The sequence below is a fragment of the Oryzias latipes genome, chromosome 10 (assembly GCF_053564925.1).
Source record: "Oryzias latipes strain Hd-rR chromosome 10, Olatipes_Hd-rR_3.1".
Taxonomy (NCBI): domain Eukaryota; kingdom Metazoa; phylum Chordata; class Actinopteri; order Beloniformes; family Adrianichthyidae; genus Oryzias; species Oryzias latipes.
The window spans coordinates 15,560,156-15,577,284 of NC_136246.1; the positions used below are offsets into that span (position 1 = coordinate 15,560,156).

The 17,129-nt window shown below is 39.2% G+C and overlaps 2 protein-coding genes and 1 long non-coding RNA gene across 7 annotated transcripts in view; 2 read left to right on the plus strand and 1 right to left on the minus strand.

Annotated features, from left to right (window-relative positions):
• The window catches only part of ubxn1 (UBX domain protein 1), a 38,577-nt gene that overhangs the window by 7,516 nt on the left and 13,932 nt on the right, over positions 1-17,129 (minus strand). The window contains exons 1-2 of one of the 4 annotated variants that reach the window (XM_011480030.4): positions 1,791-1,947; positions 1,017-1,087 (exon numbers count right to left, since the gene is read on the minus strand). The exons of 1 other annotated variant lie outside the window; for it this stretch is intronic. The gene's annotated coding sequence lies outside the window, so the exon portion shown is untranslated. Of the gene's footprint in view, positions 1-246; positions 492-1,016; positions 1,088-1,790; positions 1,948-17,129 lie in introns of those variants that run through there. 2 more of the 4 variants (XM_020706505.3, XM_004073163.5) reach the window with 2 other exon arrangements.
• On the plus strand, positions 1,480-3,071 carry LOC144994864 (uncharacterized). Of its 2 annotated transcripts, none has more exons than XR_013658536.1 (3): positions 1,480-1,644; positions 2,269-2,317; positions 2,588-3,071. It is a non-coding gene; the product is annotated as an uncharacterized LOC144994864 (long non-coding RNA). The 2 variants fall into 2 exon arrangements; XR_013658534.1 differs by having other exon boundaries at positions 1,504-1,644; positions 2,817-2,952.
• On the plus strand, positions 4,910-17,049 carry ehd1a (EH-domain containing 1a). The gene is made up of 6 exons (XM_004073164.5): positions 4,910-5,710; positions 10,220-10,317; positions 14,283-14,524; positions 15,154-15,324; positions 15,420-15,584; positions 15,890-17,049. The coding sequence occupies exons 1-6, from the start codon at positions 5,322-5,324 to the stop codon at positions 16,421-16,423; spliced, it is 1,599 nt and encodes a 532-aa protein (XP_004073212.1). The 5' UTR covers positions 4,910-5,321; the 3' UTR covers positions 16,424-17,049.

A 17,129-nucleotide genomic window follows, 5' to 3' on the forward strand; every position in this document is an offset into this window, starting at 1 on the left:
TAACTATAATAACTTTAAATATGCTGAAAAAGCTACAGCTAGCATATAGCAAACGCTCGACCTGCGGGAGCTAGCATAGACATTTGCGCAAAAATAACGATTTGGAAGACATAATAAATTTTTCGCCAATTTATAATATTTAATTGAGGTTTTCGCTCAAATGTAAATACGAGAGTTACAGTAATTGGGACATTAAATAATTCACAATTCAATCTGAATGAATACAAATTTTGGTTAGCTACTCACACATTAGTTAAGAACGCTTCATCAGTACGGAAAGCCAGATGTGCCAGACCGAACAACACCGCGTTTCCATTTCCATTACACTTAAACTGAATTTTTAAAATATAATTTTACACAAAACAAACCTTCTCAGAAATAAATACTTGTCTACCACTAGGTTAAACTGCAACTGCAACAAGACAATTGACTTAATCAGACTCATCAATAAATCTGACACACTAACATTGTTGCTCCATGTGCTCAAATGTGACATCCCACAACTAGCACACTACACTTTTGTTACAATTTGATAACAATGAATTTAGGACTTTTTCCTCAAATGTACCATACGAATTCGACAGGTTCAACATATGCCCTTCTCCATGCACATTTCATGAATATTCATAAAAAAAAGATGGAAAGTAAAAACACCCAAGTGGAGAATTTATTTCCTTCCACAATCAATTAAAGTTAACTTAATTCATGATAATTTATGTGAGTTATACATATCTTTTAAAAAATACACGAAAATAATCTTTAAAATACATTTGATCAAAAAGATCTACTTTTAAATGCATTTCTTCTGATTCAAATTTGGTTCTTCAGTGAGTAAAAGCTTTCTGTTTCCGTTTTGATGATTAGATTGAAAGACTGAGATAAAGCAAATAAAACAGTCAAGGCCAAAGCTATCTTTATTACACTAGAATTTGAGTCCCTGCCTGCAGCAGTAAAAAAAAGGGGCACAATTACTAAAAAAAATCTTCAAATATAATCTTTTTAAAGTGCATACTCACAGGGATAAATTCCAGGTTTTCTTAACACCAATAATTGTCTCAGGTCAGCATCAGTCAATGCTTCCAATCAGCTGCAAATACAAAGTTTCACTTTTTTCAAATAGCGGATAGATATGGGAATGTCAATAGTCGGCTGTTTGAAATTAGGTGACCAATAATTGGTTTAAATTTAACTGTGATAAATGTAACCAAACAAGAAAACAATTTACCTAAGCAGAATCAAGACAACTCTGTGTTTTTGTGGGTGTGACAAGTAAGACTACTGGAGGACATGTTGATTATTGTTAGCTTAAAGGATTTCATCCTGTCTTCTAGTTACCATAGTTGGAGTTCAAACTGAATTTAATTTGCTGACATCCCTAGTGCGGGCTGGGTTGGCCTGTTACATATTTACAGTAAGTGTAATGATTAATTTTACTCTCCCGTCACACAGTCTTATACTGCTCTCATTCACAAGACTAACATTCACTCACAAGTGTCTCTTGCCGTTCATCCCTCTTACTTCAGCAGATCTTCCTTTAGTGGATTTCTATTTATCATCCGGCCATGAATTTTCCTTTTTCTGGCTTTTCTATCTGTTTTATCCGTCTCTGACTGTCCATTTGCTTTCACATGATCAACATTCTTGGTGAGTATTCTTTTATGGATTTTAAACGGACAAAAAAAATGTTTCTTAATCTGTCAGTAATGTTATAGACTTCTGGACTTTACACTTTTTTTGGGGTTAAAATGCTGTATTTTGTAATGTTTAAATGCATCACAAAGTGCACTCACCCTGTCAGGAACTTGAGCAACTTTTCAGTCGAAGTTCATTCATGTTTGTTGAGTAGCAGTAAGTCAATCCCGTTCCTTTCTAGAGCTGCAGTATTCATTTAAGGCAAAAGTTTCAGAAAAGGTTGACCTTGAAACTTCAACACACTTACATTTTTGCACATTTCAACAGGGGTGTTGCTAAGCAACAGATAATTTTACTGCAGGTGGGATTTTTAGTAAAATAAATGAACGTAGATGATTCTGATTAGTCATTGGAAACAATTTCTTTGTAAGGACCCCAAAATTGTCCAAACTTTCCATTGATGTAGTCTCTTGAAATGCAAAATAACCATGTTGCTGATTATGAACAAATGTTAACATTCTTTCACACTGGAGTAAAAAAAATGAGACAGAATGAATAAAGTAGAAAGAAACAATAGGGTTAAGGGTCTTTTTTTTGCATAGCCCTAAATTGCTTTACAACCTTCTTTTCTTGCAGATAAAGGTTAAACCTTGCCAGAATACCTTCAACAAAGTGGAAAACTAAGGTGATGAATTTTTTACAAGGAAACCATAAATTCTTATGGTTACAGCTTTTGCCCATATCAATGCCTGCATGTAACAGATTATTTTTAATGGGTTTGAGATCCAAGTCCATTTGCTATCATACCATTCATTCCTCACTTCTTGCGTAAATTATTTAACAGTCGGCCTCATTTTTTTAATAAGTGTTGTAAGTTAAAATTCAATCTAAAAAGCAGTAAAATCCAAGATCAAAGGATGCATCAGCAAAGAATCTTTTTTATTATCCTTTGCAGGTGTGGCTGCAGTCATTCCAGGATTTATGTACAAAGTATTAACGTGCAACTTCTTTCCAAGAGATGGCAGCATTTGTTCACTTAGATAAACAGAAACTTTTGTGCTAGAAATTGGATTAAATATAAAATCCTTAAATAAAGAAAAAGGAGAATATTTTAGATAATTCTGAACTGTCAGCTGCTTTGAGTTGGAAAAAAAAACAACTTACTGTGTTTTGTTTCTCTATAGAATTCAGCAGAAGACTGTGTCTTTCCTGAGACTGAATTTTCATGACTGTGCTGGGTCCTGTCAGCTGTTTTGTTTCTGTGCATCTCACCAGCTGTAACAGCATCTCCATATGGAAAGACTCAGGCTTCCAGTGGAGCTGCTGTTATTTGTGGCGGGACGCCTCTCTTCAGCAGACTCTGCAGCATGTGCTCAGTAACACTTGTTTTAAGAAATTCTGAGCTAGTAAAAAAATAAAGCACAACTTGTGAATCTCAACCATCTGTGTGTTGTTGTGTTCTTGTATCGCTTCCTTTTTACAACTAAAACAAATGTGATTTGAATGTAATGTACTGTTTTGGAGTGGATCTGTACCTGGGATTTAATACAAGGATGTCCAAAGTTCAGCCACAGACTCCTTTCATGATGATGTTATTGTAAACCTGTGGCACCACTATTGCGCGAAACTTTTGTGACACTTTCACGTTCATTTCTAGAATGTCACCTGTAAAAAAAAAAAAAAAAATGTTGACAGTGAGGGCCACCACTTCCAGTACAAGTGGAAATTGCCATATTTTTTTTGGGGTGAAATATGAAATATCTCTGGCTGTTTTAAAGGAGTTTGCTAACTAAAAATGAACGGTGCAAAAAATTCACAAACTGTCAGTCATTTTGGTAAAAGTGTATTTAGATGTATTTGTGTCCTATGGGAATAAATGAAAAGTAGGACAATGTGATAAAATACTCATTAAATAGTTCCTTTGCATTTAATGTAATTAAATTGGTTTATGGATGTCAGGCCCTCTTTGCAAAAAGTTTGGACACCCCCGATTTAATGTATTTTACATATTTTTAAAGAAAGTAGGAAAAGTGAAAACAAATGAAATTACATTAGTTTGTGTTGGATGTGTGTCTATTTGTATACATGCAACTGTTCTTACTCTTATTTTGGTGACTTGCTGATTTACAGAAATTGCATTTAACAAATTACAACACCTTTTCTGATCAAAATCCACATTTTCAAATTGTCTTAGAAAACAACTGGGTGGCCGGCAGCAGATAAAAACCAATACTGCAATATCTTTTGGGGTCCACAAAAAGACAAATTAAAACTGGAGGTAAATTATCATTCCACGTTAGTCTTAGTGTGACACTTACTGTGCAACTAGATCTGAAATGCAATATTTTATTTAGTGGAATGTAATGCAGCCCATTAAAAAATACACTGAAATGCACACATGTCTAAAGGTATGTTCTAGTAGTTGTACCAAAGAACAAATGAATGAATAAAACATAAAAGAAGACAAAAGAACCTTTTTGTTGTTGTTGCTGCATGATGGCATTAAAAGGATAGAGTCCAGAACAGACATCTTGATGACAGTGATAGGGTTAACAAAGTTTAACCTAGTTTTAAAAAAAATAGTAATAATCAAAAAGAGACATAAAGTATTAAATTATGGAAAAGTAGTTTAAAAAGTGTTTTAGAAAAACTCACAAAGACATAAATGAAAGCAAAAAAGAGCATTAAAAGTATCACAGTAAGATTAAAGCGTCGATGTGATAAAAGAGAAACCCCCTACCAAAAAAAGAAAAACTTGCAAAGAAAGATTCAATTACAAAATAAATCAACATTAGATAACAAATGAGCAAAGATATTGTTTTTAGACTCGTGAAGTGAATATGATAAAGTTGGAACCTAACCATACATTTAAAGTGTATGAGTTGATGATTTGATGAAAAGGAAAGTGAAAATAACCGCAGAAAACTTATACATGTGAAATATAAATATTTACATTAGCCAATTGAGAAAGATACTTGATACAAAATGATACAATAATTTTAAAAGGATGTTTTGCATGGATTTATAAAAAAATCAATTTGATTTTTGTCGATCTTCAGAAAACCAATCCTACGCTGACTTTTCAAAATAAAAAACTTACAAATTAAGACCATTTTTGTGTAATCAGGTAATGTAGAAAATAACTGAAATAATTCATGGGATATCGATAGAGCGGAAAACTGCAGATTTTACAAGAACAATAACAACGCATTACGACAACATGACGGTGGCATTTAAAGGAATTTTATTTTGAAGTTTCCCAAAAAGAAATCCGGTTTCCGCGTGTCACTCCCATTTAGCGGAGTTCACCTAAAGGTACAGGAACTGACAGGCGGATGCTAAGTAAGTGGCTTAATTCAGAGAAGCCGCTACGGGTTTCCCCTCTCGTTCTCGCGTAACTTAAGACTGTGAATGCCGACTTAGTGGCGCGGTTAGCGTTTATATAGCTGGTATATGTCAGCTAAACCGAAAGTCCTCCTTGAATGATTTGAGACTTGCACAGCGCGAGCGCTGACTAGCTAGCTAAGAAAAGGGTGGGGACACAAACTTCCAACTAGACCTCGCCCACAGTCGTTGCTCCATTTTGGCAGGCAGCTAGTGTCTTTGCGGCGTGAGAAGTCCGCACCACTTTATTAGGTAATTACTAGACTGGCACACGTGTGTCAATTACGTCGTAGAAATCGATCACCATGTTTAGAAAAACCCTAAAAAAGGACCCCGAGCTGTTTCAAAACGTCTCCGAAGGGCTGCGGCGGCTGTACCGGACCAAACTGTTCCCGCTGGAGGACACGTATCGATTCCACGACTTCCACTCTCCCGCACTGGAAGATGCCGACTTTGATAACAAACCCATGGTACTTCTGGTGGGTCAGTACTCCACGGGAAAAACCACTTTTATCCGACACCTTATGGAGCAGGACTTCCCAGGTATGCGGATTGGCCCGGAGCCGACCACAGACTCTTTCATCGCGGTGATGCACGGTGACCAGGAGGGGGTTATCCCAGGTAACGCCCTGGTGGTCGACCCCAAGAAGCCCTTTCGCAAACTCAACGCTTTTGGCAACGCCTTCCTCAACAGGTAACCCCGACACCTAACTATCAGAGTTGTTAAAAGCAATATAAAGTGGACACGGCACCCATATAAACATCCATAAAGGGGAAATGTTCATGTTTTTGACCAACTCAATATTATGTTGTTGAAAACGTGTCAACGGATGTCACAACCCCCACCACAAGTCTAAACGCGCCCCACTCTTCAGATGTAAATCCAGAGTGTGTCATTGCACAATCATGGCAGTGAGGGTAAGCAGGTTTCATCATCTGAAGAAAATGCGGGTATTTAGTGTCAAGAACGAAGTGGCGATTGATTCTAACCTGTGTACGTTTTTTAATGTACTTTTTGACGCTATGATTCAAAATATTAGTTAGGCCTCCTGACTACAGTTACCTGGAAGGGTCATTCTTGCCAGACTTTTTCCCAGCATGACCCTTGCTACATAGAAACTTACAGATGTTGCCAAGCAACACACTGACCTTTTTCTGTCCTCATGTGGGCGCTATGACTTTCATGTCACCTAGTTGTTGCCACATCTGTACGGTCAGAAGAACACTCCCTTTCTAGCTGTGAGTACAATTTATGAAGTCTTATCACAACGGGTTAAAGGTAGCAGTGCAGTCAGTGTGTGAAATGTACTGGTAGGAATACATTTAAAGACACACTCCACTAAAAATTGTGTTTTGGGGCCTTTTAACATGTTCTTGTGGCAATTTTGTCATGATGGGCGTATATAGAAAGTTGAGCTTAAAATGGCATTTCTGAGCATTTCTTTATTCAATTTGCTGTGAATCAGGAGCAGACAAAAAATGTCATTTGAAAACACAGGATGACACAGGATACTGGATGCAGATTTAGCCCATGGTGTTCATAACAGAGAAGCAGGGAAGGGATTTCCCCCCCTCCATTCCTACTGTTTACTAGTCTGCCAGCTACAGTTGGAAAAGGCTTGGTGTGAAAGCGTTGAAATCTTGCTCCAGGCTGTAAGCTAGTGGGAGAGTGTGTAAACACATGGGTGACAGGAAGTGGGGGCGTCCTTGCTCCACCAACAGTTCTGCCCACAACTCAGAAGCAAATTTCTTATGAACTACTGCTACTCTGCATAATCAATGTCCAAGAAAAAAACACTTTTTTTGGGCTAAAAACTGCATAATTGTAATTTAACCCTTGTGCTATCTTAGATGACCCCACCCTTACATTGACGTGTTCTCCCTACCATGACAAAGGTGGATAAAGGTGGAAAGATTTCATGTAATCCATGGACACCAGTGAAGATCACAAATCATTGAAGAAAAAAGGTTCAGCTCACTGTCTAGTGGGTCCAGATGACCCAACTCCCAATGTTAAAGTGCCTAGGATAGCACAAGGGTTACAGATCACAGGAATGATCTATTTTCCAGTAGATCAAGAGATCTATTGAAGAAGCAGGGACGGTCTCGCAGCAGATCTCTAACCAGGACATGACAAAAAGTATGAATTTCCCATTGTGTTTTTTTTTTTTTTCAATAATGCAACATCAAATCTGCAATGTGGAAACTGACCTGTAGAATGACAGTGGGTGGGGGGAGTCTAATAAAATGTTGCAAGTTGTGGTCCTAAATAAATAATAAAACAAAGTAAACTAAGGACCCTTAAAGAATTTAAAACTGGAAAACCAAAATGAGCCCCTCCCAGAACAATTCAAAGTACAAAGTGTTGAGTCAGCCTGTACCTGAACCCTGTTCACTCTCCATGGATTTGTAATGACAAAAGCCTATTGACATGTGATTGTTGGTGGTGTCACTTCCCGTAGAGGCTGAGTGGATGTCCTCTAGTCCCCAATCCCCCCCCCCCCCCCCCTCACCTGCCAGCATCGTGTTACCCTGCTTTTACATTGTTTGTAGTCTGTTCTTTAGTTTAAACCAGTTGTTTTCAGAAAATGAAACCTTTTAAGTTGACATTAACTCGGTTTGGTTCATTCCCTTTATCCATTCACTTACCTTCCTGTGATTATATAGACTGTTGTCCTTCTCTTTTAAGATGGCAAACTTGTGACAAATAACATTTTTTACTTTTGAGAAACCTTAACAGGTTATGGCTCACTCTTGGAGGTCATTACAGCCCACAGAGGAATCTATGTGAAGCCTTTGTAACGCTATAGATTTTCTACAATTATTAGACAGAGACCTGCTGTCTCCTGGGAGTTTGGTGGTTTTATTTGAATAGAGTTGTTAGCATGAGTGGTCATGCGTTTGCTAATTTAAAAAAAGTTGTTTATGTGTTTTGTATATTTCAACTCAATTGTCACATTTTCATAACAGTTTATATCAGCTAGATAGATTTGCTCGGCTCAAACTGTAAACTGGTTGACTTGAGCCGGTGATTTTTCTCAGGCATCCCTGTAACTGCTTTTAAAGGAAATATGTTTTAATCATCGAAATTCAGTGGACTATTATGGCTTCTCTTCTGTTAAGCTCCTAACCATAGTTATTCAACTCTCAGATTAGCCTTTAACTACCAGGGGCTGATGTGACTTGTCTGCACTATAACCTGTTATTTATGAAGATGGTAAACACAAATTAGCTCTGTGTTTCTCACACCAACTCTTGCATTATCGTCACAGGGAACTGAAGAGTTTGACGTTTGCTTTTTTTCTGCTTTCATACCACTATTGCAGCATTTTGCTTTGTCTCTTCAGTGAACTCTGTTCTTGCTGATTGTTTTAAAATATTTTTGAACTTCTTACTCAACTCCTGATAAGCATACACTTTTTTTTCCTGTTGTATCACAGAAAGCTCCAGTGTCTTTAAGGCCTTCGTCAGTAAAACTGGAATCAGCAAAGCTTTAGTTCCGCTCTGGCCCACACTGTCCTGCACCGTTCTGTCCTGTTATTCCAGTGTGCTGACTCTGCTCTTTACTGAGGTGGAGCCTGACATTTCTAAAAGCCTCTCAGAGCATCTAAAACATACTCACAGGTGTGAATGGGCAAGAAAAGGCATTTAAACAATCTGTGATTTAGTTCTGCCGCATTGGGAGGGATTTTTGGGAGTAAAGCGGGGAAACATGATATGGTTGTAACTCCACTCTCCACATCTGCGGATCACGTGATGGTCGCCCTGTTTCCTCCTCTCTGTGGGAAATGACGGTTATGACGAGAAAGGAGGTCATAGGTCAGGAGATGAGGCAAAGAGGAAGACGGCATTGTCAAATTTCTCTCCCAGAATTCCAAAATTCATGGATATTTTTCAGCCTTCATTACAGGGATGACTCGTGGTTTCAAAGATATAATATTTAGAAATCCTACGCTCTCTTAAAGATCCAGGAATTTTTTTTTTAGTTCAGCTTAAACTGATCCAAGCCATTTTTTTTTTCCTTCTTCAGAACTTTGTGGAAAAAATCCAGGACAGGGCTAGCCAAAATTCCAGCTGCAAGTCATATGGTATCAGATATGAGGGGAAAGGGGGGGGGGGGGGGGGGGGGGGGCTGCTTTTATGTTATCTTTGGCTGTTTCTATCATTTGTCATGTTGCTGCCCAGAGAGTATCATTTCAAAAAGCAAGTTAATCACAATACTCTGAGTAGATTTTTCCAATTCCCTTTGTTTGGTGGGTTGGATCCATGCTGGGGTTTGTGGTGTTTGTGTTCTGCTCTTTGTGTGGTTGCAGCAGGAATGTGAAGGCACGTTTTCTTGGTCTTATGACCCTCTGAGCTCATTTTATGAGCGTTTGGCTTAAAGGGCAGCAGAGGGAGAAATGGTATTCCAAGTTGTGGGTTATGTTAGCTGTCCAGATTTTATTCCCCTGTTGTTGTTCTATTATTATTGTATTTTTCTGCTGAAGTGCAGCACTCTCTTTATTAAGTTTAAATTCTTTTGAAACACTTATTTTCAGCATGTTACATTAAGGTAAAAAGGACAAGGTCCCAACATTTCCCCTTCTTAAGCATTCACGCAACAGTGGCCTTTTACAAACAATACTTCTGTAATGTTCGGAAAATCTTTATCATCACTGTCGGAAAAGCTAGATTTAAACGTCAGCTGGCGCACAGTGTTTGCAGAATAGATTAGCACAGAATCTAAATAATTCCCTAAACACTTCTGCAGTGACGGAAGTATTAAAGCATTTATTTATAAAGCATTTATTTATGGAAACAAAGAATGTAACTCAACTTATGCGACCACTTGGAAATCCCTCTACCGAAATGTACTTTATTTTAAAGTAAATGTTTCAAGCTATGATATCGACAGGAACATTATTAAAGGGGATTGTTTATCTCTGACTTTTACTTTCCTCTCACCGTCTGAACAGTTTCTTCCAGCAGTTGTCTGTTCACGTCGGAGCCTGACAGCGAGATAATAATTGTTGTGAAGCTGAAGAGTAAAGTTTATGTAATTCCAAGCTTAAAGACACTCACCAGACTGGTTTTCTGTTTTGTCATCTCAGCAATCATCACTGAGAATCTCCCCTCTCCTTTTATCACACACTCCTTTACTATTTTTTTTTCCGCCTATTATAAAATGTTTTTGTTTCTCACCCCTCCTGTGTTCCCTCTGCAGGTTCATGTGTGCTCAGATGCCTAACGCTGTCCTGGAAAGCATCAGTATCATTGATACTCCTGGAATCCTGTCCGGGGAAAAGCAGAGGATAAGTAGAGGTCCGCTGTTCTCAAAAGCTCACTGTTCTTTTTCCTCTTTGGCGTTACCTCCACTAACTAACTGCAGAAAACCCTTTGATTTAAAACCAGCACAAATGAGTAAACTGATTTTTTTTTTTTTTTTTTGTAGAGGTGCTAAAAACCCACAGGGAGTTTGGGGTGCAAACCTAAAAGCAGACGTACATAAACAGCCTTCAAACTTAGTTTTGGCTTTTGGGGCTCTCAGTCTGTCAAACTGGTTTTAAAGTCTTATTATGCCTGCAAGCATGTAATCTAGTCATGGCAAGGGCAAAGATGAGAGCTGACACCACCTGAAGATCATTTCCTGTTTGTGCAGATCCTTTTTATGGGTGACATCAGCCACCATTTCTTGTGAATTATTTTAGTTTTTAATATCTCCCTCACTCTTTAAAAATATGTTAACATGCCGTTCTCTATTCTTTTTCTAATTTAATTTGAAGTTTTTGGAATGGTTTTGTTTTAAAATGACTTTAGGATTTTGTTGCACACAGTTTTACTTTTATCTGACAGAGCACAGGGGGAAAACAATGCGCAACTAAACACTGCTTCTGCTTTCTCTACCTGGATTGAAGTGGTTTTTAGAGGAAACGCATGCAAAACGTGTTTTTGTGTATTTTAGTGAGAGGAAGTGGAGTAAAATGGGAAACACTGTGATGTTTCCCAAGACTGCTTTGGGTTTGAACTGTACCAAATCCTTCCCCAATCCAAGTCTTGTATTGTATTGAGTCATCAAAAAGCAAAATAAAGCAGTAGTATTGAGTTTTTTATCAGCAGGCATTACAGCATTTCAAAAAGATTCAAATACTGGTTATAGATTTAGTAAAAAACTTTAGATTGGCATCTTTGTCAATGCATGCTAATCAGACCATAAAGAAAAGCTGAATGAACAGAGATCTTCACACCTTTGTGTTTTCCTGTAGTACTGTTCTCAAAGGCACTTTCTCCCTCTTCAGTGTAAACACGTCATCCTCTGTTTCTGTGTCAACACAGGTCCAATACTGTACTCCACTAACGTACTGAGGGTCTGTGTCATACATAAACAGAACCGATTAGATTGTGCAGGTCAAGTTTAACAGACGCAAGTTTTCCTGGCTCAGTCGTAGCAGAGACTAACCAGACTGTAAGGAACTTTAGGGCTTTTTTTCTGACTTCTCTTTTGTGCTAATTGACGACAAAGGACTGTGTGGCTGTACATTTCAGTATTTTAATATTTAGCTCTATACCTTGCTAACTGCTAAAGCTTTGGCAAAAATTGTCCAAGCAAAAAATGTTGAGAAATCAATTCATGGTATAGTTATTGAGCAATTCTGCTACTGCTTTCATTTTTCATTAGGTCAGCATAAACCGTTTTCCTCAGTATGAAGTTCAGAAAAATCTAATGCAATGTTGATAGCAGTGCATGCTGCTAAGGGCTAAAGCTGTACGGCAAAATATTAGAAAAAAAAAAGCTTTTCAGAAACTGTTTGTAGCTTATTAAGCTCTGTGACAACGATTTCTTGGGATGAATCATAATTTTAGGGGGAAAAAATGACTTTTTGCAAAGCAAAACCCTAAGTTTGATACCAACCCAAGGTAAAATAAAAAATTAAATTTTGTTTCTCACATTAAACAGATTATATGTATAGTTTTGACTGAGCTACAGACATTTTATCCCGTTTTTGTTCCTTTTTTTTTTTTTTTTTTTTTAGATCTCTTAGCAGAACATCTGATTTAAACACAGCTGGGCTTGCTGTTGCTATTTTCAGCTTTTATGGTAACCACACTGACGCTTTCTTAAAGCTTTACAGATGCGAGACTCAAAAAAAAAAAATTCAAGGCTCATTTCTCATCAGACGTTTTGGTTTCTTGCCATAGTTGTGGCATTCCACACCTCTGCTGTCTGTCTCTCTCCTCTCAACGCGAATCAAACTTGATCATGTCTTTATGTCTTTGCATGCCTGGAGAATGTGTACAGCACTGACATGGCAGCTGTTGATGCTATAAGTAAGCCTGAGTTTTAGCAGCTGCTTCATTCCTTTACATGTATGTTTAAAAACAGACTTCATGGAGGATGAACAAATGTCCTCAGTGGGTCACACCGCGACTTTAGACTTATCATTTTCTCTTTTGTCTACTTTTACTTTCACTTGTCAAGGACGGAACGTTAAGTGCTTCAACCATGATCTATGTCACCTCTATTTCCAGTTTCTTCTTATATTCTGTTTGAAGACCCATTGAATGAAAGTTTTTGGTTTTTTTAACATATATTGTGCAATTTTTTCTGATGAGGGAGGACATATATTAAGAAAATGAAGATTAAAAATGCATTTTTGAGTATGTCTTTATTCAAATTTTTGTGTATCAGGATCAGGTGTAGTTGTGACGTACAAATTACGGTACAATCTGGGGGCCACAAGCTCCCTGCTCTTCTCCATTCTCATGAATCCATTTGTAGACAAATACATCCATGTGCGTCTTTGTTCTCTTGATCTGAGCTGGCATCTGGTTCAAAACTGGATGGCTTCAATACTGCTCACCATTTTTGTTTCACCTCTGTTAGGTTGAGGTTGTGAGTGACTGTAAAGCAGGAGGGCGTGTAAACTCATGGATTAAGGGGAGTGGGGGTGGGCTCATTCCGTGCCAGTAGTCCTGCCCACAACTCAGAGATGAATTTCTATTAAATTACTGCCACTCTTCAGAAACTGTCCTACAAAAGGAAACAGGTTTTTGGATTTTTGTCTAAAAATGATGTAATTGATAGACCACTGGGAACGCTTCTACAATAGATCAAAATGTCATTAGGAGTGGACTTTAGGTCTTTGTTCATTTTATCCATGATCTTTGTCCTTCTATAGACTGCATTGCTTCAACTTTTTTCAGTTGTAGGTATTATCATGGTAGAGTGCATCTACATCCGCTGAGACTGATCCCTCTTCAGTGTAAACACGTCATCCTCTGTTTCTGTGTCAACACTGGTCCAATACTGTACTCCACTAACGTACTGTACGGTCTGTGTCATACATAAACAGAACCGATTAGATTGTGCAGGTCAAGTTTAACAGACGCAAGTTTTCCTGGCTCAGTCGTAGCAGAGACTAACCAGACTGTAAGGAACTTTAGGGCTTTTTTTCTGACTTCTCTTTTGTGCTAATTGACACAAGGACTGTGTGGCCTTGTGTATGTATTTTTTTGTCCATGATCTTTGTCTTTCTATAGACTGCATTGCTTCGACCTTTTTCAGTTGTAGGTATTGAAAGGTGGTCATGTCAGAGTGCATGTACATCCAATGAGATTGATCATGTTTTTCTGATCAGACGACACATGTGCTCATCCAAAACGCAGCTCCAGACGCTCTACTCTCCCCTCTGTCTCAGTGTTTTCAGTTCAGTCGGCTCGTTTCTAAAATTAAAAGATCCAAAGGTTGGAGCACAGTTCTGTGCTCATTCACAGACAGAAATGCGTTGCTTTATTTTCTCACTTTCTTAATGTCAATAATTTTACAAAGCCTTGTTCTGTTGAATTTTGTCATGGCCAGCCTGTGATAGAGCATGGTGCATTACAGGACTCTGATGGCAGATAATACTAGATTTTATGGTTGTGGTTCAGTCTTTACTCGTTTATATTACTGTTGTCTCAGTACAGCAGGTTAAACAAAACCAGGTGAGTGCGCTTAGTATTATGAACATTTCTCCTATTACTGAAATTAACTCTCACTTGAAATAGATTTTATCTGTAATCCAAAACTTCTCCATCCTTTAATGTCCTCTTTTACCTTTGAGTTCTTTATGAGGTGAAATGAATTTGTTACACTGACATGTAGCTTTTTCTGAATATGCAAAATCTTCTTTGCTGTTTCATCTTCTTCAGTTAGTTCCATTATCCAAATGGTAAAAATAAATAATAGAAAAGTTAATGTCTGTGCTGATGCTGAAATATGTGTTGTTGTTTTATCTCCTTTCCTTTAGGTTATGACTTTGCTGCTGTGCTGGAGTGGTTTGCCGAGCGTGTGGACCGCATCATCCTCCTCTTTGATGCCCACAAGCTGGACATCTCAGATGAGTTCTCAGAGGTGATCCGAGCCCTGAAGAATCACGAGGATAAGATGAGAGTGGTGCTGAACAAGGCTGATCAGATCAGCACTCAGCAGCTGATGAGGGTCTACGGAGCGCTCATGTGGTCTTTGGGGAAAATCATCAACACACCTGAGGTAAGAAAAACAAAAACGTGCAGAGTAGTTCTGCACTCGTGTTAGAAGTTGAAAATCGAACCAGCAAACTTACTTCACTCTTGAGAAGAACAGCAGGTGCTGCTTGGTAGTCATTTTTTAACAGACGGTGAGCAGCTGGGGAATAATGGGAATTAAAATCTGAGCCTGTTTGAAAGTTTAGGGCTGTATTAATGTGCTTTAGTGGTTTCAGGCTCCTAATGGACATGAGAACAGTTATGACTATGTATGTAGTGAAAGTGAAAAACACTTAGAACACCAGCATTTGAAAATCCCATGTCCTATCATGTGACACAGTCTTATGATTCCTCCCTGACTGTTTAGTTAATGTTTGATTCAGAGAAACCTTTGGATCATGCTGCTCATTATTCATTGGTCTTGACAGCATTACTGAACAATGACAACACCCTATAAGTAAAGAGAAAAAACTCTGCTTGCATCTAACTCTTTCCCTTTTCACAATCTGAGACTTTTCCTTTTTTTGCATCACACCAGATTTTTTATTTTTAAGCAACAGTGAGGCTTCAGTGTGACTCATGAGCAAAAGCATAACTGGCTGTATGTAGTATTGGGATGGGTGGAGGTTAACCTCTGTGTGAATCCTGTTCCAGGTTGTGCGAGTTTACATCGGGTCATTCTGGGCCCAGCCCCTTTTGGTCCCTGATAACAGGAAGTTGTTCGAGGCCGAAGAGCAGGATCTCTTTGTGGACATTCAGTCTTTGCCACGAAATGCAGCTCTGCGCAAACTCAATGACCTCATCAAACGAGCACGCCTTGCCAAGGTTTGTGTCAAACACAGCGTTGAAGCTTATCACAAAAAGTAACTGGTTGTATTTCTTTGTCATGTTTGTTCTGTTTTTCTTCCTTTGGCCTGCAGGTGCATGCGTACATCATCACCGCTCTGAAGAAGGAGATGCCCGCTGTGTTCGGGAAAGAATCCAAGAAGAAAGAGCTTATAACCAACCTCGGGGAGATCTACCACAGGGTTGAAAAAGAGCATAACATCTCCCCAGGAGACTTTCCTAAACTTGAAAAAATGCAGGTGAGATTGAGAGAATCCTCCATATTCCTTTTGAGATACAGATGTGATGAAATGTTTTTTTTCTGTCTGTAGCATAAAGTGCAGAAACAAAGTGACTCTGTGACCTTTCAGCCTTTGCTCTTCACATCTTTGCCCTTCTTTCCTGTTCTTGCCCTCCAGGATGGGCCAGAACAAGGATGAGATTTATTTTTCCTGGTTTGTCAGGAAATCCTGCCTCTTGTACGCTACTGCCTTGGGTAGTTATTGAAGACTGATCTATTTCTATCTCTAATTCCTGTTTTCTTTCAACCTCCCTTTGCTTCCAGGAGCTGCTGAACGGTCATGACTTCACCAAGTTTGCAAACCTGAAGCCTAAGCTGCTGGAGGCGGTGGAAGACATGCTCGCCAACGACATTGCCCGGCTCATGGCATTGGTACGCCAGGAGGAGGCCAACATGCCCAGCCAGTCGGTCAAAGGCGGAGCCTTCGAGGGGACCATGAGCGGACCGTTTGGCCACGGCTACGGTGAAGGTGCCAGCGAAGGCATCGACGAGCTGGAGTGGGTGGTGGGCCGCGACAAGCCGACATACGACGAGATCTTCTACACCCTGTCTCCCATCAACGGGAAAGTGACCGGCGCTGCAGCCAAGAAGGAAATGGTGAAGTCTAAGCTGCCCAACTCAGTCCTGGGAAAGATCTGGAAGCTGGCAGACGTGGATAAAGACGGTCTGCTCGACGACGAGGAGTTTGCCCTGGCCAACCACCTGATCAAAGTGAAGCTGGAGGGCCACGAGCTGCCGGCCTCCCTGCCTGATCACCTGGTGCCCCCATCCAAACGTGGGACAGTTCAGCAGGATTGAAGGTCCAGAAAGGAGGAGGAGGAGCAGTAGCCTAGAGGGATGTCAGCGCTAGTGTTCAGGACTCAAAAACAAGTCCAAACACAAACGGCTTTGTGCTCCAATCAAGCCGAGTCCCCAGACCTCCTCACACACCAGGAGGAGGCGGTGACTGGGATGTTTTTCACCAGACAGAGACTGGAGGGAGAGCGGTGCTGTGCTTATGCATATAGTATACAATTTCAGGTATCTATGTGAGCTAAAAGGGGAGGAAGTCTTTGTTCTGCAGAAAGGACAGTTAAATAAAGAAGGCACGATGAGGTGGCTTTATGCATTAAACATGTCTTACAAGGATGCAGTTTATATTCTAAAATGTTGATCCAAAGAATTATATATGCATTTGGGAGAGAGAGAGGAAATGTAAAAAAATAATTTTCTTTATTTTTTTTATATTTCCTTACTCTTTCCAAATGCCTCCATGTTGTTATTTTTCCAGATTATAAAAGGAATACTGTACTGTTTTACCTGTGGTTTGTGGATTTGTAATAAATGTTTTGGGGGGACATAACTGTGATTTGAGTGAAAGAATGCCTTCCTGTTTGGTGAAAACCAGCAAAGAAATTGTTGAATAAATCTGAACTGATGCATCACTTTCGTGCCTTTTTATGCTGCAGCCGTTCATTACTGTCAGTGAGTTTGAGGACGGTTGTCGTTCCTTGAATTTCTCACA

What these genes read in the sequence shown, in the direction of transcription:
- ehd1a (XM_004073164.5), top strand. Translation starts at nt 5,322, where the DNA reads ATGTTTAGAAAAACCCTAAAAAAGGACCCCGAGCTGTTTCAAAACGTC. An exon ending in AAAGCAGAGGATAAGTAGAG is followed by an intron (nt 10,318 to 14,282) that starts GTCCGCTGTTCT and finishes CCTTTCCTTTAG; the next exon opens with GTTATGACTTTGCTGCTGTG. An exon ending in AAATCATCAACACACCTGAG is followed by an intron (nt 14,525 to 15,153) that starts GTAAGAAAAACA and finishes ATCCTGTTCCAG; the next exon opens with GTTGTGCGAGTTTACATCGG.